The sequence below is a fragment of the Cydia fagiglandana genome, chromosome 11, assembly GCF_963556715.1.
Source record: "Cydia fagiglandana chromosome 11, ilCydFagi1.1, whole genome shotgun sequence".
Lineage (NCBI taxonomy): Eukaryota > Metazoa > Arthropoda > Insecta > Lepidoptera > Tortricidae > Cydia > Cydia fagiglandana.
In genome coordinates this window covers 12,108,617-12,133,265 of record NC_085942.1, presented here as the reverse complement: position 1 = coordinate 12,133,265, position 24,649 = coordinate 12,108,617, and the positions used below count along the sequence as shown (strand labels likewise).

General features: G+C 37.1%; 1 protein-coding gene across 2 annotated transcripts; it reads left to right on the top strand.

Annotated features, from left to right (window-relative positions):
* The first annotated feature begins 11,385 nt into the window (after positions 1-11,385).
* LOC134668558 (zinc finger TRAF-type-containing protein 1-like) lies at positions 11,386-24,273 on the top strand. 2 transcript variants are annotated; one of them, XM_063526005.1, is made up of 7 exons: positions 11,386-11,628; positions 12,833-12,999; positions 14,182-14,350; positions 15,473-15,673; positions 16,161-16,266; positions 23,056-23,180; positions 24,137-24,273. In XM_063526005.1, exons 1-7 carry the CDS (start codon positions 11,592-11,594, stop codon positions 24,232-24,234), a joined length of 903 nt encoding a protein of 300 aa, XP_063382075.1. In that variant the 5' UTR covers positions 11,386-11,591; the 3' UTR covers positions 24,235-24,273. The 2 variants fall into 2 exon arrangements, with proteins under 2 accessions (XP_063382075.1, XP_063382076.1); XM_063526006.1 differs by lacking the exon at positions 11,386-11,628 and adding an exon at positions 11,834-11,942.
* The last annotated feature ends 376 nt before the right edge of the window (positions 24,274-24,649 follow it).

The following is a 24,649-nucleotide window of genomic DNA, read 5'->3' as shown; positions in this document are numbered from 1 at the left end:
TTGAATGAATTACAATTTAATTATTTAAATAAATAAGTGGTCTACAAACATACATATCCGCTCGGTCCGCTAAAATAATTTAAGTGCCCTACAATCCCTACATAATAGGTATATTTAAGATTAACAATCAATAAACATCATTAATTACGCTCAAATGCTTGTTTCAGTACAAATTGGCTGAAATACTTCCGACATAAAACCTAAAGGTATAAAAGTATAATTTGCTAAGTAAACTGTCAATCTACATTAATTATAATAGATAGACTCTTAGAAGTCAGCTTACTGAAGATTATGAACAACATATAAGTACTTTCTAAATAAAATACAATTTGTTTTTCCATTACTCATGTAGGCCGTATTTTACTATAGACCATTTTAAATTGAAGATGAAATTAATTCATGATAAAAGCTAATAAGGCCCGGTAATATTTTCTGTTATTCTTGAACTTCTGTTCAAGTCAGTGTTCAACTGTCAGTGCAAGTAACAAGGCCCGGTTCCGAACCAACATGGTATGGTTTTTAGGGTTCCGTACCCAAAGGGTAAAACGGGACCCTATTACTAAGACTTCGCTGTCCGTCCGTCCGTCCGTCCGTCTATCTGTCACCAGGCTGTATCTCACGAACCGTGATAGCTAGTGACAGTTGAAATTTTCACAGATGATATATTTCTGTTGCCGCTATAACAACAAATACTAAAAACAGAATAAAATAAAGATTTAAATGGGGCTCCCATACAACAAACGTGATTTTAGACCAAAGTTATGCAACGTCGGGAGTGGTCAGTACTTGGATGGGTGACCGTTTTTTTTTTTGCTTTTTTTTTTGTTTTTTTTTTGCATTATGGTACGGAACCCTTCGTGCGCGAGTCCGACTCGCATTTGCCCGGTTTTTTTATAAAACGTGTATTTTTCAAAAGCGCTGGAATATTTATATAACTATTTTGGTATATGAAGAAACATGAACAAATGAGAAATCTATATTGAATTGATTTGTTAATAATATCCTGATTATTAATAGAACTATTTCAGTTAAAATAAAGGTGGGCCTTATATGCTTCACCTGGCCTTATTCGTCCACATTTAGATCCTATAGCTATATTTGGTCACTTTGGCCGTCACTATCTATTTGATGCCGATTGTACTAACAATTAAAAGTACAGCTCATATGTACTTTTACCTGTACTGAAACTTAAGCATTTGAGCGTAATTAAAGATGTTCACTGATTATTAACATTACCTGTTAAAGAACCGTGTCCCGATGGTGCGTCCATTAATGAATCGCATACTAACGGATAGAGGTTTACGAGTACATTCGCGGAAAAATGATCATAGGCAACCCAATACTAGTGGCTTAGTTGCCGTTTATAAATCGTTTGTGTCGAGCAAAATCAGCGGAAAAGGCAGTCACCGTTTAGTCGCTAGCGTTCACATCTCTTGATAAAAAAAATTATAATAAATGTCATTATTATCCCAAAGAGTGTGTTTACAACGAATCACCCTTGAAAATCTGAAATCTTTTACAATATAATAAATACACTTATGCAAAGTTGTACCTAAAATGAGATGAACGAGTGTCAGCGTTTAGTAAAATTTATATAAAAAAATCGATGCTCAAGCTATAAAACCGAGTGATTTCGAAAGCCAGATAACTAGACTACAACGAATCAGGCTTTTCCTATTTTTCCTCTTAAAGGCAACAGAGAAATTTAAGGTTAAAGTTAGGTGAGGAATATAAGGCCCGACGGGTAACAAGGCCCAGCATTCAAGAATAGTAGTTAAAATAACAATTAAATAGCTGTAAGCAGTACTGTAAAATACTGATAAGTGTTTGAGGCCTCCTCACTGAGGAGATTTTGTAATGTCATGACCGAACTGGACCAAACGTTGGAATGTTATGATAAGTCTTGTCATTCATGATAGTGTCGGGCCCGTATAAAGTAGTATGAACGACAGCTTTACTGCCATCCCAACTCTGTAGGTTTATAACATTAAAAATGTTTATCAGATCGTTTTCGTGGGAGACTGTACATTTTCAAAAGTTACAACGATAACAAAAGGCAGTGGTATTAAAAGATGCAGGAGTTTGCGGAGCATCGTAAGGTAGGTAAGGTATTAACACTATTAACACAATTATCGTTACGAAACACAAACTAAGCTTTTGCGATGTAGTACAATTTAAATCAATTCTAAAAGTGAAGTTTGTATAGGTATGTATATTCTTCTGAGAATAAATTGTCTTATACCTGGAATCGATTGTTTTAGTAAGTTAGGTAACAAACACTCTATATTACAATCTTGTACCTATTACAAATGCAAAGTATAGATCGTGTCATTCACGAAAACGCGTGCCTTGACTTGTATTGCCATGTTATTAAAGGTTAGATTTACCAAATCAGCGCGTCATCGTGGATCACATGAAACTATAAAACAAAATGCCAACAATCAAATGAATCTAGGCCTTAATTTAATATACAGGGTGGAAAGATAAGTCGGGCGGCCCTGGAGGGAAATTACTTTAATTATACCTTATTTTTAAAAAGAAACAAAACTGCATTCAAAGATTTTCTAAAACTCGCTTGCCTCGCCCGGGACTCGAACCGACTAAAAATTCCAAAAAATAAAAACTCGCAAGTTTATTCTACTAGTCGATACAGTTAATGTTAATGATAACATTTCTCCAAGAAACATTAGGTCTTACACTCGTCTGTCGTACAAAATATCCATAAAATCTAATATTTAGTACTTAAGATTTCGTTTGACAAGCCAAATTGAATAAAAAAAGAAAAATACTTTTAATGCAGTTTTGTTTCTTTTTAAAAATAAAGGAATGTCTCCTTTAAGTAAAATGAGCCAGCTTAAGGATTTAAGGCTCCCTCCAGGGCCCGACTTATCTTTCCACCCTGTATACCATTTTAAATTTAAGGCGTAATTAATTCCAGATAAAGGATAATAAGGCCTAAAGGGAAATTTTGTAGGCCTTATTACCCACGAACAATGTATGTGAACTGAATAGGATAAAAAGGAACTAGATTATAACATATTGTTCTCATGTTTACCACAGTGTAATAAATAAATATTTTTTTATAACAAAAACGATCGTTATATGATAAGTACCTACACGCTGAAATGTATGTACATTTTACCTGTGTGAAAATTGTATAATTGAGATAAATAAACTAAATTATACTTACTATATTCTCTGTTATTCTTGAACTTGTACTTGGGCTAAAAAGGCCCTCTGTCTGTGCGGGTGACAAGGCCCGGCCCCGGGCCTTATTGAACGTGAGACGAAATAGTAAATTTAATTATTTTTATATAGGTAATTATGAGTTCTTTGATTTCCCGATAAGCATCACTTACTGACTTACAAAAGTATAGATGTAGTACATATAGATGGTCAAGCAAATCTTGTCAGTAGAAAAAGGCGCGAAATTTAAATTTTCTATGAGACGCTATCCCTTCGCGCCTACATTTTTCAAATTTGCCGCCTTTTTCTACTGACAAGATCTGCTTGACCAAGTATATGTAGTACCTGAATTTTATTAGAGGTTTTTAAAGCCTTATTATCAATTAAGTTATAAGTGAAATATAATAAGCGTCTTTAGTTGTAAAAAAATATTACAAGCCCTATAACTAATGAGGGGATCATTTTAGATATAGTCCACTTTTTTCGAGTAGGTAAATTCGGACTATGTTTACAAACCGCATACCATCGCCCATGACCACACTGTTAACTGACAGTTCGTAAACCTTATTACAAAAGGCATAAGGTCCACCGATGGACAGTTAAGAGCATCGCCGTTTGTACCTATCTTAATACAAATAAAAGTCAACAACGAAAATAATTAATTACCTAATACGTCACATACCTATGACATGACATGAACAAACAAGGAAAGCTATATATAAAAAGTGATTTTTCTCTGTCTTCTCACAAAGGAAAGCTTTGACAGTTTAAATTCCTCAAAGAAGGTCCGTAGTTAACACTAAACTCGAAACAGCACCTTTAAAAAAGCATTAGGGGTCACTGACCTGTCCCAGTAAATTGAGGTAGTGTGTGTGACCTGCGTTTGTGTGTGAAATGGGGTAATTTGACAGAATCTGAAAATTTACCCTCCTCGACGCCCTCTTAAATAAATACATACACAGGCACAATTTAGGACTTTTTCTAAATTACTTTACGCTACAAATTTAATTATATTTTTACCCGACTACGGCAACGCAAAAGGAGGGTTATTTTACGCGACTACGGCAACGCAAAAGGAGGGTTATGATTTTGACCGGTATGTATGTGGGTATGTATGTATGTATGTTCATTTGTTCCCTCAGAACTTCTAAAGTACGCATTATAATTTGACAAACGATATGTCATTCGAATCGTCTTAATCGTCCGCTGGTTATAGGCTATATGACGTCACAAAAAAATGAACACGGCGCCCTCTAGAGGTCATAAAGTCACGAACCAAAAAAATAAAATAAAATAATGATGGCGTGTTGTATATCATTTGAAAGAGCTCAATTAGCACATTTCAAATATATACATATTGTTAGCTTTTGCATCCGGCTTTACTTACATGAACCCGATAAAACATTAATTTATCGGGTAGGTAATTCGAACTACGAATCTACAAGCGCTCTGGATTCTATCCGCGTATTACCCAATTAAGGCGATACAAGAAGATTTTTGCAAAAGAAATTTGTTTGGCCACTATCTATACATGGTGTTTTTTAATGATCTGCAATATTTTATAACGCAAATAGTACAAAAGTGCAGATCAGCCAAAATGTAGGCAACAGCCGTACAAGAGACGTACGAGGCACGCTATACGTACGAAGCTCGCTGTAGGTGTTCCAAAACTGGGCGCAGTCGGCGCCCTCATACTAAAAGAGTCGGGCGTAGCCCGACGTACGAGGTACGCTGTAGGCGTTCCAAAGCCGGGTGTTGAAGGCGCCCTCATACTAAAAGAGTCGGGCGTAGCCTGACGTACGAGGTACGCTGTAGGCGTTCCAAAGCCGGGCGCCGAAGGCGCTCTCATACTAAAAGAGTCGGGCGTAGCCCGACGTACGAGGTACGCTGTACGCGTTCCAAAGCCGGGCGCCGAAGGCGCTCTCATACTAAAAGAGTAGGGCGTAACCCGACGTATGAAGCTCGCAGTACGCGTTCCAAAGCCGGGTGCCGAAGGCGCCCTCATACCATAAGAGTCGAGCGTATCCCGACGTACAGGGTACGCTGTACGCGTTCTAAAGCCGGGCGCCGAAGACGCCCTCAAACTATAAGAGTCGGGCGTAGCCCGACGTACGAGACACGCTGTACGCGTTCCAAAGCCGGGCGCCGAAGGCGCCCTCATACTAAAAGAGTCGGGCGCAGCCCGACATACGAGGTACGCTGTAGGCATTTCAAAGCCGGGCGCCGAAGGCGCCCTCAAACTATAAGAGTCGGGCGTAGCCCGACGTACGGGGTACGCTGTACGCGTTCCAAAGCCGGGCGCCGAAGGCGCCCTCATACTAAAAGAGTCGGGCGTAGCCCGACATACGAGGTACGCTGTAGGCGTTCCAAAGGCGGGCGCCGAAGGCGCCCTCAAACTATAAGAGTCGGGCGTAGCCCGACGTACGGGGTACGCTGTACGCGTTCCAAAGCCGGGCGCCGAAGGCGGCCTCATACTAAAAGAATCGGGCGTAGCCCGACATACGAGGTACGCTGTAGGCGTTTCAAAGCCGGGCGCCGAAGGCGCCCTCAAACTATAAGAGTCGGGCGTAGCCCGACGTACGGGGTACGCTGTACGCGTTCCAAAGCCGGGCGCCGAAGGCGGCCTCATACTAAAAGAGTCGGGCGTAGCCCGACATACGAGGTACGTTGTAGGCGTTCCAAAGGCGGGCGCCGAAGGCGCCCTCAAACTATAAGAGTCGGGCGTAGCCCGACGTACGAGACACACTGTACGCGTTCCAAAGCCGGGCGCCGAAGGCGCCGTCACGTCATACTAAAAGAGTCGGGCGTAGCCCGACATACGAGGCACGCTGTAGGCGATTCAAAGCCGGGCGCCGAAGGCGCCCTCAAACTATAAGAGTCGGGCGTAGCCCGACGTACGAGGTACGCTGTACGCGTTCCAAAGCCGGGCGCCGAAGGCGCCCTCACACTAAAAGAGTCGGGCGTAGCCCGACGTACGAGGCACGCTGTACGCATTCTAAAGCCGGGCGCCGCGCCTCCATGCCAAAGGATGGCGCAGCCCGATATATGCGGCGCTCTGCGTGCATTTCTGTATTTAAGATGCCCTCGCAAAAGTAAAGTAACTTCAAATAGTTAGTAACGAAGCCCCCAAAATTAATTAAATAAAAAATAAGTTCAAAAACTAAAACCCGACTACTGCAAATTGCGCTCTAAAAAGTATGAAACAAGATAGAATTCTTATCTGAAATTATTAAACAGGAAATATTATAAATGTTATCATTTTTTAATAAAAATATACAACGTAATATAATTTACTACATTTTTTATATATTTACAGAGAGGATCGCCGTGGTCGTATGCCACTTTACTTTAAAGTTTATAATCGTGGCATACGACCACGGAGATCCTTTGAATATCTCTGTAAATATATAAAAATTGTAGTAAATTATATTACGTTGTATATTTTTTATTAAAAAATGTAAACATTTATAATATTTCCTGTTTAATAATTTCAGATAAGAATTCTATCTTGTTTCATACTTTTTAGAGCGCAATTTGCAGTAGTCGGGTTTTAGTTTTTGAACTTATTTTTTTGGTCCCTTTATTTTCTAACTTGAGCGTAGCGTACCTTATAATGTTACTGTAAAGATGATGTTTTTATTAAAGTATATAATTATACTAATAATGACTTTTTAAAAGCGATCCTAATTAGCGACGTCTTTTGAGTAACTAATATCGCACTATTATATTATAATAAAATGATACTCGTAGTACAGTTTACATACCTATACAATTTTAAATATATTTTTAACTAAAGGACACATGCCATTACCTAAACAACAATTTGTTACTCCACCATCATTTAAAACGTCTAAGAGAATATAAATATAAATTCTTGGGTAAAAATGTATTTTTGCTTTTATTACTTCAATTTTACTTCTAAACTTGCAAAAGCACGTTTAACACTTTCACGCCGAAATTTTTAATGAGACCCTTCTCGTTGTAAAAGTCGGTTAAAAATGCTAGCGAATTTTTATGATTGCGCGTTCCTTGGACGTTTAATGAGGGTTTGAGCCTGTCAATAATTTAGTGTCACCCTTAAAGCCCTCTCATATACTGGAGACACGGCCCCTTTTGTTCGCGAACTTTTCATTTTTACCTCGACTCTTAATGTTTAACTTTTAAAGTGAACATCTGTGCTCGAGCATAATTTGCCGAGAATATCGAAAAAGTGTTTTGATTTGGAAATTGGAAACTTTATTTTTGAAACATCTTGGCTCCATACAAATGGTGTAGGTACATTGTATAGTGCTAAAAAATCTAGAAATACACGATGAAACGCGTACCTAGCCCGACAGATTTTAATGACGGATTTCTGATCATTTTACGAGTAAATAATATTATATGGACATAGTTACAATCCTGCCATTTTGACTTAATTAATTACTGAAACTAAAAAAAAATCAAGTAACGATGCTACTTTCTTGTTAACGAATCCAGTGAAAAAGAAAATCGAACGAAGTCGCGGGCAACAGTTAATAATAGCATATTCTTTTGCCTTGGACAATACATTGATAGAGCTAAACTAGCACTACAATAAAACTACTGCGTCAGTTTTTCAAATTCTCCAGCGTGCAAGAAAAAAGAGAACTTTGCATATCGATTGTTGAAATTCACAGCTCACAGCCTACGCCGTAACTTTGACGGCCTAACGAGCGCCTCGTATTACTGGAGCTTTTGTGATCGTATTGTACAAGCACTTTATTCGAGACCATTGAAATTATCGTTTTGAGTTCGTAAATAAACGAATGTATTTCATATAAATAATTTTTCCCGTAAACACCTACTGACTTTCATTATTTCTGACTATCTCTGACAATGGAACAGTAAAACAACAACAGTTTTTCATTTAATGAGAAATTCCATTCAGCTTAATGTTATGGATATAATAACAAAACTGATTGAGAACGAAACGCAATGAAATTTGTTTGGCATTTTTCCGATGGGAGTAAAACAGGTATAAGAAAAAGGGATTCATTAGAATTCAAATAAACTGAAAGTGAACCGGCCAAGTGAAAATAACTCGAGTTATAAATACACAAAACGTTCTAACAGCATTAAACATTTTAACTTTGACCAAGGAGTTTTTATCAGTTGTAAAATTTTTATTCGAAAAGTTTTGTTTTTGGTCTTTTTCATAGATTTTTTATCGCCTTTTTTGACTCATAATATGAGTATCATAGTTGAAAAGTTGGTAAGATATTATCTTAGCTATTGACGGAGCGTCAACACCATCGCCGACCAGGTGATATTATTATTATTCTGCTTTTAACTGCCTTGTGTCTTGTTGCTTAAGAAACGATTTATAGGTACAAGATGTTACATTCAGTACGGATCAAGCAAAAGGTCAATATGATATAGAACCTTAAAGACTATCGATTTGACCCCCATGTATATAGTAAGTTTCATCATCATCATAATTTAAGAGCATGGCTCTTGTCGGTGGAGTATGCGCCAGTTTTCGAGGTTCTTTAGGTCCCTGTAAGACACGACATTTGCTTTTGCTTTTAGTTGTTGTGTATAGCTTGCTCGTGGTTTTCCTCTTCCTCTCCTAGCTTCGATTTTGCCTTTTAATATTTTAGTTTTAAAGAAAGTGTCGTGTCTTAACATAGTAAGTAGTTTAAGAAATATTTTTAGTCAATGCATACTTACTATTTATTCCAGATTAATCACAAACAATAAGTTACGTTCAAAACCAAAGATTTCATCAATAAGAAATAATTAACAAAATCAAATACGTAAAAACCCCGAAGATTGCGACTAGCAGCTTTTTATCTGACGATTTTTATGCAATATAATGGCACTTCTATTTCAACCACTGAATTGCCGCAGAATATCAGGAACGGCTTTGGGCGCGAATCACCGTTCCCGTGAAATTAGCAAAAGCCAATAAGACGAATGACTCAACATTGGTCTGTTTTACTCTGTAAGTAATATTATAGTGACTAAGCGTTTTCTTTCACTACATTGAAAGCTAAGCAGTTCAGTCTAAAGTTATGTAGTTTTTACAATACTCAAAAATACGAGTAATCAAAAAGCTGTTTTAGAATTTTTTAGACAAGTATAAATAAATAATAATAATAAATAATAATGTTCTACATGACATTAAAGCTCTCCAAGGGGCCTCTACGTGTTGGATCTATATCCCCACGCAAGCCTATCAAAAGACCGGGATTTATAGGCCCGTGAAATCCAAAAAAAATAATAAATAAATAAATAACTGAAAGGATTATAAGTTGAGCCAATATCATAAACAAGTCTCCAAAAAATCAGAACTACCGGATTTGATGCAAACGCTAATAAATGTATAAAGTTGCTGCATTAATTTAATTTAATTATAAAATAAAAATATTTATGGCTATTTAAAGCAAAATCAAAACACCTCTAAAAGCACATTGCACTGCACCAAATAAACATGTTACTCGAGTATGACTGCTTTGGTTTTCAGTTCACTTTCTTAATAAATTTGTAAGCGGTCAAGTTTTATGTATTGTTTCCATTTTAACATTGTCCACGCTGCAATTCGAAATATTGCACTGCGTTAATAAAAAATATAAACATATATGTTGTTATGTTCTTCAATATTGATGTCTTCAATTATTGGAAAAAATTAAGTAACAAACAAAGAGTCCGCGTGAAGCCAGACTCGTGTCCTGGATTACGGAACCTAATCCCTCTGAAGCTAGACAACAGTGAAACCTATAGCGCGGTAAAGCGCTCATGGTGTTTACTTTGAAAGTAACTTTATATATTGCTGTAGAAAATGTCCTTTTGTTATAATACTTATACTGAACGAATGTACGTATACTTACCTACCGTAATATTAGTTCTTAAATGTTGTCTTTTACTTACATCTTTTAGGTATAAAAAGTATATATATATATATATAATACATAGTTCTGCGCAACTAAGTGTGGATTAAAAACATTTTTTTTTGTATTTTAATTTCAGTATTCTCAAAACATCGAACGTATTAAAAACAAACCAATCAAAGTACATTATAACTGCTAGTAAAAACGGGCTAGATATTCACTATACATTATTGTTTTTGTGATTTTCCTATATTTCGCCACAGTTACACATGCAATAGTTACTTAACTACAGTAAAGTGGAATAAAATGGAAGTTATTATTAGAGATGCCACTTATTATAATGTAAATGTTAGCTAGAAATCTTGCAAAGTAGTATTTTGTTTTAAAATTTCTATTGTGTTGTGTTTTAATAAAAGTAAGTGAATTGTTTTAATCAGTGATAAAGTAGGTACAGGTTGCTATAAGTACCGATAAATAACAATTACGCAAATCAAATGCGGTATACTGCGGCACTGATACCGATAGCTTATCAGGAGATACGTTTGATCAATATCTTGTACATTGTTAATAACGGTGGCTTTTAAATATAAAAAGAGAAATCTTTTTTAATAAATACCTTTACCAATAGAAATATTGGTAAAGGTATTTATTACAAAATGTATAGCAGTTGAATACGAATTCATGCATGGCTTGACACACTTGTTCACTTAGCTTATTTTGATATACTTAGACACCAGGGCCGCGAATTTTTTTAAACACTCATATGATATCTAGGAGTAGTCGACCATAGTATATTAGGTTATATGCTTTAAGGGCTCAGATGTATGTAATTAAAAGCCTCTAAAATTATAATAAAGAAACTCAAGGATATGAATATAAAAAGTTATTGTTTCAGAGGGGCAGTTAATATTTTGTTCCCGCATTTGTTACGCTCATTAATAGAATACTGTATTCAAAGTAATAGGTCATTTCGTAACTCGAACGTAACGAAATGTATTAAAATTATTTACGATGTTTGCTGACGTAAATACACTTGGCTAGTCCATTTGGTTAATTTTGAAATAACCTCGCATCCATAAGTTTGAAACTACTCAATATATTCAACTTGTATTTTTGTTACCAATTACAACCCGATGTTATTATACGGTAAATAAATAGAAACATCAAAAGAATGATCACTGTAAAAAATTCCAGCCGAGAACCGCAAGGTTTTACTGAAATAAATATCATTAAAATATCATTAAAATTTAGTTAATAGGGTACCCAAATGCTATAAAATGCTCGTAACCATGACACTGGATGATGGACTATTCATAGTCTAGTCGGACGATTCACTCTCGCGGCCCTACCGGCCTTGTCTAAAAATACACCGTCTCACTCTGTCGCCAAGAACTAGCCCAGTCCTCTTTCGTGTACACCAACGTCACCAACCTTATCACTGAAAATGGCTGAACGATTACAAGATAATCGACTAACGTCAATAGTTCCCCATGATTCAGTGTTTACAAAGTGCAAATTTGTATTTGACGTGGTGTAGTGCAGCGGGTTATTTCTATGATGTCGTCTACAACGTCACTCGCGGGAAAAAAATGTTAGTACCTATTATTAGTTGTGTGTCTGGTTAGTTTGCTAGATTAGTCTGGCCTATATGTTTTTGTGTTGTATAATTTGATTATAGTCGCGCGCACCTGTGGTTCGTTCTGTGAAGGTGTCCTTAAGACTACTATTGCTACTAACTATTGAACAAATAAACAAATGAAGTTTTCATGTTACAATTAAGGAAGTGATATTATACGATGTTGATACAGAAATATAATGATTAGCCAGTGAAAAAATGTACGGATGTGTGATGATATTAAGTGTACTTATAAGTATTTAAGTTGTTTTTAAGAATGATGCCTTTAAGTAAGTATCTCTTATAACTTAAAGTAATGTTGTAAGAAAGATTAAAAAATAATACTTATTTTTTTTATTCAATTTGTCCTCAATACGGATTCTATATACTAATTGCTTTGTTATCGATTTAGGCTATCAATTATGTACTAAATGATATCGTCATTACTTGGATTTTGAAAAATTGTTATTATTAAAGAAAATATTCCGTTGATTTGTATTTATTTATTGACGGCTGCATAATAAAAGTCATAAAAAAATACGAGTGTGGGTTTATAAAACGAGCGAAGCGAGTTTCATAATAGGATCACACGAGTGTTTAATGCCCAATTATGTACAGTTACCTACATAAATTGTTTTATCTACACACATATTATGAGCTCTCTATGATGTGTTCAGTAACCGCATGTGTTGTATGTATGTACGCATTGCGGCATCGACATCTCTGAAATATCTTTTTTTTTTAATTACTTAGTTTATAGTTTTCAATCTCATATATACAAAAAGAGTAGAAATTAAAATGTGGCATGATAATAATAAATACCTATAAATTGTTTTGAAAGAGACGACACTACAGTATTGCCATTTCTTAATTTCTACTCTTATTTGTTACGCTATCATTGCTGTAGGACTTTTCATGCATTTGAGTGTTATGTATTTGCGAATTAAGTATGACGAGGTTTTGCTTGAACTTTACCAATACTACAAATTGTATCAAGATTAATTTTACTTGATTTTAGAACACTTATTAGGTGAGGAATACATACAAGTACTATATGTAGTTTTCTTCACAAATATAACAAAATAAACTCATTGTAAGGAATCTACTTAGCTATTATTGCGGCCAATTTCTCAAATAACGTGACGTAAAATAAGGCATCTCTATTCTACAATATTTCCAGTGGTATTGGGTACCCTGCTTGAGACGGACCACTACGAGAGCCTAGTGAGGGATCTAACATGCACCAAATGCAACAAGTACATGAAACCCCCCATCCACTTGTGTGTGGACGGACATAGCATATGTGGATCTTGCTTTGAAAAGAGCTTCCAGTGCCATGTATGCAAGGTAGGTGTACCATTTTATATTAAACTGTTTGTTAATAATGCTTCTTAGTCGTGATATTAACGTGAACACCAGCGCCACTGCTAAACAATCGTGATCATTTAAATTTAAAGAAATGTATTTAAAAGGGAGGCTGCTACGGGCTGTATTGTGTATTTAAGTACCTTTTGAATACATCAAACTAGTTTTTATGTTGCTGGATTCGTTAATCTATGCGTCCTAAGTAAAAACGGCCTTTTTTGTTTTGAGTTCATAGATCGACGAATCCAGCAACATAATAACTAGTTTGATACTAAGGTACTTAAATACACAATTTCACTGATACGTGGCTAGGCTTCCACCAATTGTTACCATAATTGATTTCTAGCAAACAAAAGCGCCTATTTATATGCCCACGACGATTTATGGCTCAGATTGTTTATCGGGTGAAATTGATTTCATTGTATGTAACCAATTAGATTGAAGCCGTTCAGGCCTAAGTCAGCTAAAATGTAAATATCAATAATAGCTAATAAACAAATAATTGCAGCCTGTATAGTATACGTCCCACTGCTGGGCACAGGCCTCCTCTCATGCGCGGCAGGGCTTGAGCTATAGTCTTCACGCTAGCCCAATGCGGATTAGGGACTTCACAATACCTTTGATTTTTTTCGCAGATGCATGCAGGTTTCCTCACGATGTTTTCTTTCGCCGAAAAGCTAATGGTCAATATATCAAATGATATTTCGTACATAAGTTCCGTAAAACTCATTGTTCAACATTTGACTTGCCAGGATTTGAACCCGTGACCTCCGGATTGAAAGTCGGACGTCATATCCACTCGCCCACCACCACTTCTTAATATAGTTGGTGAAGCAGATCTTGTCAGTAGAAAGTAGAAAAAGGCGCAAATTTGACAAATGTAGGCGCCAAGGGATATCGTCTTATAGAAAATTTGAATTTCACGCCTTTTTCTACTGACAAGATTTGCTTGACCATAATAAGGGTGGAATCACATCTGTCAGCATCGAGCCGCATTTTATATACCTAGGAGAAATTTCTCGTTAGTATGAAGATGCATATACGCATGCTTTCAGCTTTCCGATGCGTACGCATCTTCATACAAACGAGCAAGTTCTCATAGATAAAATGCAGCTCGATGCTGACAGATGTAATTCCACCCTAAGTAAACCGTGATAATTTCAGAAAGAGTTCTCTCTCATCCGGCCGATGGTGCTGGAATCTCTGGCCAACAAGGTGCTGTTCCCCTGCGTGAACAGCGGCTGCCCGAAGCACGCCACGCTGCCGCTGCTCGAGAAGCACTCTGCGCATTGCCAGTATCGCATCATCAACTGTTTCATGGCCCGAGTTTATGGTAATAATGCAAATTTAAGATGATTCGAGTAGTCAGTGATCACCTGTTCAATTATTTTTATCCCTTATTACCACATTATTGTGCATCTAGCTGGTCTATCTCTCTCTCTGTCTATCTTTCTCTCTCTCTCTCTGTCTATCTTTCTCTCTCTCTCTCTATCTTTCTCTCTCTCTCTGTCTATCTTTCTCTATCTCTCTCTGTCTATCTTTCTCTCTCTCTCTCTCTGTCTATCTTTCTCTCTCTTTCTCTCTCTCTCTCTTCTCCTGACTGATTTCGGTCACAGCGACTGCATTATATTATGCCTAGGAGCCCCACTATATTTAGCTGGTATAAGAACAGCAAACAACAAAATCCTTTTCCAATCAGTTCTGTCTCGATTGACCCATTATTTCTTCAATAAGTTATTTAAGGGGCTAGTATTCTGATCATAGTCGCCTTAACAAAAATAGGCTAGGACAACTTCATTATCGCGAGAGCAACGCAGTTTAATGAAGGAAGTCGATAGTGATAGCTATTAATTATTTCACACTGCCGCAGGGCACCATTTGCACCAACACAACGACTCTGTGTTTGAAAAGCTGCTGCAGTTGCCATCCAAATGTGCCAACCTTTTAAACAAGTGCTAATTAATATTACGGACTTAAGTATATTCACCTAATGTGTGAATGTCACGCCCTCGCCAGACAAATAATGAAGGACTTTGGAGCAGTTCCAGCCAAACCAAAGGACTTTAAAACGCTACCCATGAGCTCCATAACATCATCCGACGTATGGAGATGGTGGAAAAAGCTCGTGAGTAGTTGACGGATCTTTCCTATAGGGTAAATGCACAAAAGATCCCTATGGGTGGAAGAGTCCAAGGGCCCCCGAAAACCATAAGATAAGATCATCATCATCATCGTCATCATCATCATATCAGCCAGAGGCCTCCACTGCTGGACATAGGCCTCCCCCTAAGAGTGCCACAATGACCGGTCTTGCGCCACCCGCATCCAGCGGACTCCCGCGACCTTTATCAGGTCGTCAGTCCACCTTGTGGGAGATAAGTGTGTGTAAGATAAGATATCTATACCTAATCAGAGCAGCCAGCAATTAAAAGTGAACGTATAATCTTTTTTGCAGGAGAATGCAAATGGGAAGGCAGAGCTGGAGAGTGGATGGACCACTGTTTTGTCGAGCACAAGTCTCGAGTCACCGAAGTCCCGTTCATCACCGTGAAGGACAAGTGGGACCCCAAGAGGACGGAGCCTGTTCTCAACTACTTCTTGCTTAAGTGCTACGAGAAGGTGTTCAACGTTTACCAGATTTATGATAAGAGAGGAGGTAAGTTTTACTATATTATTTTTTCAGAATTTCAGTTCAGGCTATTTTAGGTTTAGGCTTATGATAATTCCCTAACTGTGCAATAATGTATGTATTTCAAAATTGGGAACCCTGAGGGACAACAGTATGGGGTTATTCAAAAAAAAGGAATGTACCGGTTTTTGTACAAACTCCCCAGCTGGGAGTGTCCGAAGGCAACGGTAGGCGTAGGCGCTTACTGGTAGGCAGGCTGTATGTAAAATAAAATAAAAGGTCCAATTAACATATTACTGCAATCTTCAATAGAATTAATTCAATACGCACCGGAAACGTACACATAGCCGACATTTTCCTGCAGTACCTTATTTTTAAATTAAATTTCCCAAAGCACCGATATTGATGCAATTTGGTGTTTTCTCAGACGAAAAGAAAAATATTCTTAGCGAAATTAACCAAATCATTCTGACATCAGAAATAACCTGCAAATTATTATTTTCTTTATTTCCAGGAAGAATGATGTGGACAGTTTTGGTGAATGATGAGCACGCTGAGAAATTCTACTTTGAAGTTGATATATTTTTACCGAGTCTGCCAAGTAAAAGAATAATGTATAGGTAAGACGTGACTGAATTTTATAATATTTAGGCATGCTAGTAAGCGGTGGTGACCGAGTGGATATGACGTCCAAATTTCAATCCGGAGGTCGCGGGTTCAAATCCTTCAGAACTTATGTACGAAATATCATTTGATACTTACCACTAGCTTTTCGGTGAAGGAAAACATCGTGAGGAAACCTGCATACATCTGCGAAGAAATTCAAAGGTGTGTGTGAAGGCCCTAATCCGCATTGAGCTAGCGTGGGGACTATAGCCCAAGCCCTTTCGCGCATGAGAGGAGGCCTGTGCCCAGCAGTGGGACGTATATAGGCTGAATTATATTAGGTATGGTTATTAGTATTATAATGTCACTAAATTAAAATATAGTTATATTATATTTCGTAGTATGAATGAATAAGAAACCAACATTTATATTCGTATTTGTATTACATGTCATTGTATGAGTGATAGTTTACAGGAAGAAACCAAACAGCTTGCCTTTTTAATACTAAATTTTATGACAATTCCTTAAAAAAGTAAAATATATCATAAACATTGAAATCTCAAAAATATGATTAAATAATACAATAATTAATAATAAAGTTCAACCGCAATGTACTTACTTAAAAAAGAAACAATAAGAAAAATGAATTCAGGTCATAACTCATGTCATGACACTTGATACAAACCAATTTGTATTAAGGGGCCCCATGCGTCTCTTCAATTTTCGAGTTAAATATGAATTTATTATTCTTCATACGCATAAAAAGGGAATTTTCGCGTTATTTCATTTGCATAAGAAATACTCTTAATGCCGACATTACGAGTACCGACCCCAATTCACCTTGTTTATCCTAATTTTAAACTCTTTCCCTAAGGAGTGTTTCAATAATATAAATAGGCCAAATCTTTTTAAACACTCCAAGATAAGTGCAAATTGAACAGAACCCGCCATATTTATGGCTTAATCTTCCGTTTGTTAATGATATCGCATCGTTTACCAAGTTTGCTGAAAATTATGTTTATTTCCTTGGGGAGAAATGAGTATCTTTTTGTAAGGAAAATGATTTTAGGGCGGAAATTTAAATGCCGTCATATTTTTAAAATGAGCTTCTTAAATACGTGTTCGCAAACGACAATATTTTGATTATCATAGTTCGGATTGGTAAGATAAACGCAATTGGATACCCACATGGAAAGAACATGTATGATCGTTGATCGCTTTGGCTTTCATAACACTTTGAGTTATCGCGTTTTAGAATTATGAACGATTTAATTCAAACGCATAATATGACAATATTTAACGTAAAAAAATTAGTAGGGAATAGTTTATTACGAATTCTGCATTTTAAGATTAACATCTTATTAAAAAAAAGTGTCCTTGTACCCTTCCTGTAGTCTTAGGGTAACATTCCATTTCTTACCGCAGCTGCACTACTAGTACGAACGAACGCGTCGGTGTTATTGACAATTTCCATAGTAAAATTAATAGGGTAGTAGTGCTGCTGTCGCTGGAAATGGACTGTCACCTTAAAAAAGGCTCCCACTACTGGGTATACTACCCACAAACCAAAATGACAAAGTATGTATAATAAATAACGAGCCAAGTGTGAATGAGAAGTTTTACGAACCCTTTGTTGCTTTGGTCTGTGCACAGACCAAAGCAACAAAGGCTATACAGCACTGCACTACTTCGTCATGTGATAAATGTAGTGTCATATATGTATAAGCAATCCTTAGAGTATCTCGTGCTTGGTAGATAAGTAGGTAGTGTGGTGAACCTTTTATGAATAGAATAGAATAGAATAGAAAGTTCTTTATTGTTTATCATTTTTGTTACATACAATTATGTCCGCCAAAGGGGGGTGTGTTCTTAATGTAATATGTCTTAAAGATCTATACATTTATTTTATGTCGTGTAGCCAATTTACAGCTCACAGGAAAGTAATGTACTTAATTACACTTTTTATTATATTTTTATTATTTATCACTTAATTTTTATTTTAAAAGATGTTCCCTCGAGGGTGTGCTCCTTTTACTCACGTATTTATGTCTATCTTTTTTACTGACATAATCTATTTCGCCGATTCTGTTACTGTACATCATCGGGTTATATTGACCGTACTTAACATATTGTGGACCAGGGTTCTCTAACCCCGGGATGCACAAATTATTCAGCTTATCTAGCATGTCTCGGTGTAAGTCATGAAGTCTAATATGCCATGGGTCTTCATCTAGTAAGTCCCATAACATTTCTGTGGGTATTGAACGAGGAAACCCTCCCGCAGACTTAAGAGCCATGCGGTATTGCCTCTCAAGCGTTAAAAGGTTCGTCTTGCTTACTCGTGGGAGTAGTTGTACTATTCCATAGTCTAGTACAGGCAGGAGACATGCCTGAATAACCTTTAGTTTGGTTTCTATGTTTACATTGGAGTAGTAGCCGATTATAGGTTCTAACATTCCTCTAACACTTTTAGCTTTTCTTACAACGCTTTTGACGTGTTCGTTCATACTCAGTCGTTTATCTAATTGGACACCTAGGTATCGAACACAGTTTTTGTATTCTAGATGGACTCCTTTTAATTTAACTGTCGGTTTATAACCGTTTGGGTTACGTACACTACGTACTCTTTTATTAGTGAACATTATGCACTCTGTTTTATCAACGTTACAGCGTAGTCCCCAACGTTCATGTAGCGCGCCGTGTAGCTTGATCCGGCCGAAGTGCTGAATTTAAAATACACAAATCGTCGGCATACTGTGAAAGCATCTGCCCGGCTATATCTGACTTCGGTATGTCATGCACATACAGATTAAATATTAAAGGCCCCAGGATGGACCCTTGAGGCACTCCGTGCGGGACTTCCACTTCATCTCCGGTTGTAGTTCGGAACCTTCCTCGCACTTTTCGATTCAACAAATAGTTTTCAATCATTTTGATGATATTATTACTGACATCCTTTTCCATTAGTTTGAATGTAAGGCCTTTGTGGTTTATTGAGTCAAAAGCCTTACTCAAGTCCGTTGAAATCATAGCAACACTGTGCCCTTCTTCTAAAGCATCTGAAATATATTTTGATGTTCGCAGAATCTGTGTTCCTGTGCCTCGTTTGTGCATAAAACCATGCTGGTAATCCGGAATTAAATGTTGACATGCCCTTAGAATGCGGCTATATATTATTTTTTCGCAAATCTTCCCCATGACGTTCAGTAAAGTAATGGGTCTATAAGATTTAGCGTCCTTATAGTTTTTCCCAGCTTTGTGTAGAAAAATACATTCGCCTAATTTCCACCTCCTTGGATAGTAGCCGGTTATTAGGACGTAGTTTATAACTCTAGTTAAAGCCCAGTAAAAAGCAGGACCCGCTAACTTCAATGCATCTACTTTGATTTGGTCTGGCCCAGGCGCTTTTTTATTTTTAAAGCAGTAAATAGCTTTTTTTACTTCTAAAACATTACATTCTTCAAGTGGTTGATACGGAGTGTATTGTTCATTACCTTCGTCTGTTTCTTGTATGGGAGATTCCTTCACTATTGCTGCATCGACAAGTTTATCTATAGTGTCTTTTTCAGTATTACAGCTTTCAAGATGGGGGAGTTTTTGTGGTGGTTTTTTCAAAGACTTTTGAATTCTCCACATTTTTGTTCTGTTGTCTTTTGTGTTTTCTATTATCTTTGTCCATGTAGATTCTCTGTAATCTTGTAATGCTTTTTGAAGTTGTTTTTTAGCGTTATTGTAGTTAATTCTAGCCTGCAAATGCCCACCAGTCCTTTTCACATTTCGTTTTGCAGCGTTGCGATCTTTGATCATGGATTGTATTTCCAATGGTAGTAATTCTTTTTTATCCTGAATCTTTTTTGGTACGACAATATCCAAAGCCATGTTAACTGTTTTTTCGATGTTTTCTATATATAATTCACATTGTTCGTCGGTCAGTAGCTGCGCACTTGGATCGATATTATTTTCAATTAGCTCAATGTAATGCTTTGCTAGACGTTCGTCTTCGTATAGCAGTCGCATATTTCTAGTTTCATTTTGCTCTTCCTCCATGTCAATATCCATACAGAAAAGCCAGGGCAGATGATCTGAAGATATTGATTCAAGATGTTTACAATGTACGCGTGCATATCTTACTTCTCCAGTAATTAGAGCTACGTCCAATATACCATTTCCTGCATGGCATGGTCTTGAAGGTAAACCTGTATGTCTTAATGTACACAGGTCATCATCGATACGTCTTTGCACTTCTAGTCCAGCACCAACAGTTCTAGTGTGATTCAACTGTAGCATTCGTAGATTTAAGTCTCCGATGTTAACCGCATCGCTGCTTTCAAGGAGATCTTCTACCTCTTCACGAATGTTTCTATATCCTGTTATTGGTACATATATTCCTCTTACTATGATAGATTCTCCAGTCTCGAAGTTTGTCGTCAGTTTTATAGCCACCCCCTCAATTTTTCTATCATTGTTACCATGCCCCGGTATTAACTCAACTTGACTCCATCGCAACCCTTTTTTTAAATATACAGCTGTACCAAGATGAATTTCTCTCATATCGTATAGTTTGTCATAACCATTTATGTTAAATTTCTGTTTTTCGAAGTCAACTTTACATTCGTTTAGCACTATAATGTGTGGATTTGTTTTTGCTATTAGGTTTTTAATTTCTGTAAATTTGTTTCTAATTCCTTGAACATTACAATGAAAGATTCTGAGGTTCTTAGTTGTAATCCTCTTGCCTTTACTATCCATTTCTGATAAGTTGAATGAGTTGCTGCATTTGTTGTTGCATCTGTTTCATAAATTGTTGTTGCATTGTTTGGAAGAATGTAAACATCTTGTTTATTATGTCTTCCTTTCCTAACAAGGTTTCGTCCTCCTTGGTAATTTGAGCGTATGAAGTTTCCAGTTTCGCAAGACCAGATGAAATATTTTTTTGTCGATGTCCAGGTTTGACATTAGATGTTGATTTTTCTTTATTAGCTTGTTGAAAACGAAGTCTTCTTTCTCGTTGCTTCTTAATTTCCTCCTGAAACAAAGGGCATTTTGCCTGCCTAGCAGTGTGCCCTGGTTGACGACATTTTGAGCATATTTCTATGATTTTACCTTCATCGTTCTGTTCAGTCTCGATTTCGGATACATGTTTGCGTCCACAGTGAGCTTGAACATGACCGAACTCTAGGCAGTTTTTACATTGAGTGACAGCTGTTGGTTTTACCCTGTATTTTTCTATTTTTGGTATAGGATTGTTGTGATGTTTTTAATATCTTTCATGTCCGTTTCACCACTAAATATTAACACGAGTGCCGAATTTCGTAGTGGTACTGCCCGTTCTGGTGTCATACCGTATCTTTCTTTAATGTCCTGTTTTATTTCATCTTCATTATAGCCACTGGTTATAACTCCTTTGGCTACAACTTTTTTTGACGGTTTCCTTTCAAGTTTGGTCCCATGTGTATGGAATTCAAAGCCCGGTCGTTTTTTTAAATCTTCTATTAGTGTTTTTCTGTTTTCTAATTGTCTCGGTGTGAAAAATAGCTTACCGGAACGTTTATCTGTTTTTAGGTCAGAATTGTGTAGACGTGCTATTTCTGTAATATTTTTAAACATGTACGTTGATTCTACCCATCCTTCGTGTGTACATACAACAGTCGGTAGTTTTTTATGTGAAGTCATTTTCTGCTGCGAGTCTTTCTTTGTTGACTGATCACTTTTTATTTCCGAAGGTTTGTTTGATTTTGCATTATTTTTGTCTTGTGGTCGTCGATCCTGTTGAAACGATGCACCCGGTTTGTTCACTTTACCTCTTTTGGGGACTGTGTCGCTAACAGGCGATGTTGCACGTTTTCGTGATCCACTCATGCTTGTTATACTATTTTGGTCGAAAGAGTTTAGTGACGCGTTTTCCACGTCAACTAACATGTTATCTTCAAGATTTCGGAGCGCATCAAACCTGTTTTGGGTGGGCACCTGAATATTTTTTGGTTTCGGGTTGTGGGTATTATTGAACTTTTCTATATTGCTTTTTTCTTTATCGCGCCGCATCTGTTGATGATGGTTTATAGTGATCCATTCACCGACGCGACGTATCTTGGGCGAATCCCTCAGTGAAGGGCTCGTAGCAGTAATTTCATTTACGGTACCGCAGAACTTGCATGATATAATTTCCTTATTAACGAATCTATCTTGATCTATTACTCTGGTGTAAGTAGGCTGCTTACAGCCCTTGCCCGTGCACTCTGGGCCACGCCCCTGTCTTGTCTTATTCTCTGCAACGCAGAACGTGTAGTATTTTATCGTTGTTACCATTTGGTTTGTTTCTTTATTTCGAGAAACTGTTGTATGCGCAAATAACTTGACGCATGACTTTTTGTCGCATTTTTCGCAAGAAAGTACTTTAATTTTGGTTTGATTGTCCAACCAATCGTAGAAATTTTTTATTTTGTTATCTGTGTCACAATGGTAGCACTTCACTATGTCACTATTTGTATTCGTGTCGTACGGATAGTTTACTAACACATCACTTTTATAATTCGACATATTGAAATGTCTATGGTTTATTTATTCCTAACGAATAATCAGATTACACACGAACCATCTCGAGCAATCACTTGTTACGTAAACAAGTGGCCGAGACGACACCCACTCCCCACTGCTGCCACTCTAACTGTCTTTTGAAAGATATTCTTTGCGACGTCAGAATAAATATACACGTTTCAATTTCACAGAGTTTAGTTATTTCTTTATCTAAAAAGTAGAGAGAAAAAATATTTTCAGAATTTTTAACTTTGACTTGTTTTAAGCAGACGTCCGTGTAAGTGCGAGAAGGACGCAGACTTCCTGGAGCACACCCAGAACGTGTACATTCCTGTAGAAAACGTGTTCTCCATGCTGGATGAGAGCGAGTCCATGAACTTTACTGTTCGGATTGGTAAGTTAGGTACATGTTTACGATCAAACGTCAAAGAAAGTTAAATTGTTATTCGGGTCTTAATCGCGTATTTAAACGTTCAAGCTGATAAGGGCTTGTGCACAAATCACGCAAGATTTAATGTATTTTTCTACAGTGAATGAAACTACAATATCTACCACATGAGTAGATACTTTTACAAAAATAGAAAAATAAACAAGATTTACTATATACAATACAATTTTTTATATTTAAATTAGGTCGAATGAATAAATTAAAAAAACCGGGCAAGTGCGAGTCGGACTCGCGCACGAAGGGTTCCGTACCATAATGCAAAAAAAAAACAAAAAAAAAGCAAAAAAAAACGGTCACCCATCCAAGTACTGACCCCTCCCGACGTTGCTTAACTTTGGTCAAAAATCACGTTTGTTGTATGGGAGCCCCATTTAAATCTTTATTTTATTCTGTTTTTAGTATTTGTTGTTATAGCGGCAACAGAAATACATCATCTGTGAAAATTTCAACTGTCTAGCTATCACGGTTCGTGAGATACAGCCTGGTGACAGACGGACGGACGGACGGACGGACGGACGGACAGCGAAGTCTTAGTAATAGGGTCCCGTTTTACCGTTTGGGTACGGAACCCTAAAAAGTACGTTAGGTTAAATGGGGGAGAGCGGCTAGCCAAAACCTCACCAAATACGTGTATCACCAAGGGAAAGGAGCATCAAAAAGTAGTATTTATTCATAATTAAGTAATGTAATACTAGTATCAGGGTTGACACGTATCAAATTACAATAGTGTATCTTGTTTTTTATATAAGTTTCTGCACTCTGCAGTCACCATCAGGTATATGGAAGCGAGTACCGTACCTACTCACTAATATCATATCACGACGGTATTATGAGTTTAGCTTTTGTGACTTTTTAATATGATACGTATTAAGTAGGTATTAACGGATTTCACTTTTTCCCAGGCGAGGTGGAAAACCTGGCGCTGCTGGAATCGCCTTCAGTGAGCGAGAGTCGCATCCTTCTACATGACGACGAGGAAATCCTTCACATCGACAATTAAATTACATACCATAAAGGATAACTCACGTTAGACCGGGCTATGTCCGGGATGGAGCTTCCGGCGCTTACATTTCTATGACATGACAGACGATCACCTGATGCTTTCCATAGAAAACAACACGGCCCGGTCTAACGTGAGCCATCCTTAACATAATTATAATGATACAAACCATTGTAACTTAATTTAATAAAATGTCGTGAAGTCAAATCGTTATGACTTATTGCTTTTCAAATTAATTGATATAAAATGTTATTTCGAGATTAATACGGTTACTGTATTACTATGCTTTAATGTGACAGAAACAGGATAGAAAGGTGTACGTTATCATCGAATCGCATAATAACAAAAATGTCAGCAATAATTTTTATTTTAATGTAATAATATAACAGGTATACCTAACTGCGTTATTCTACAT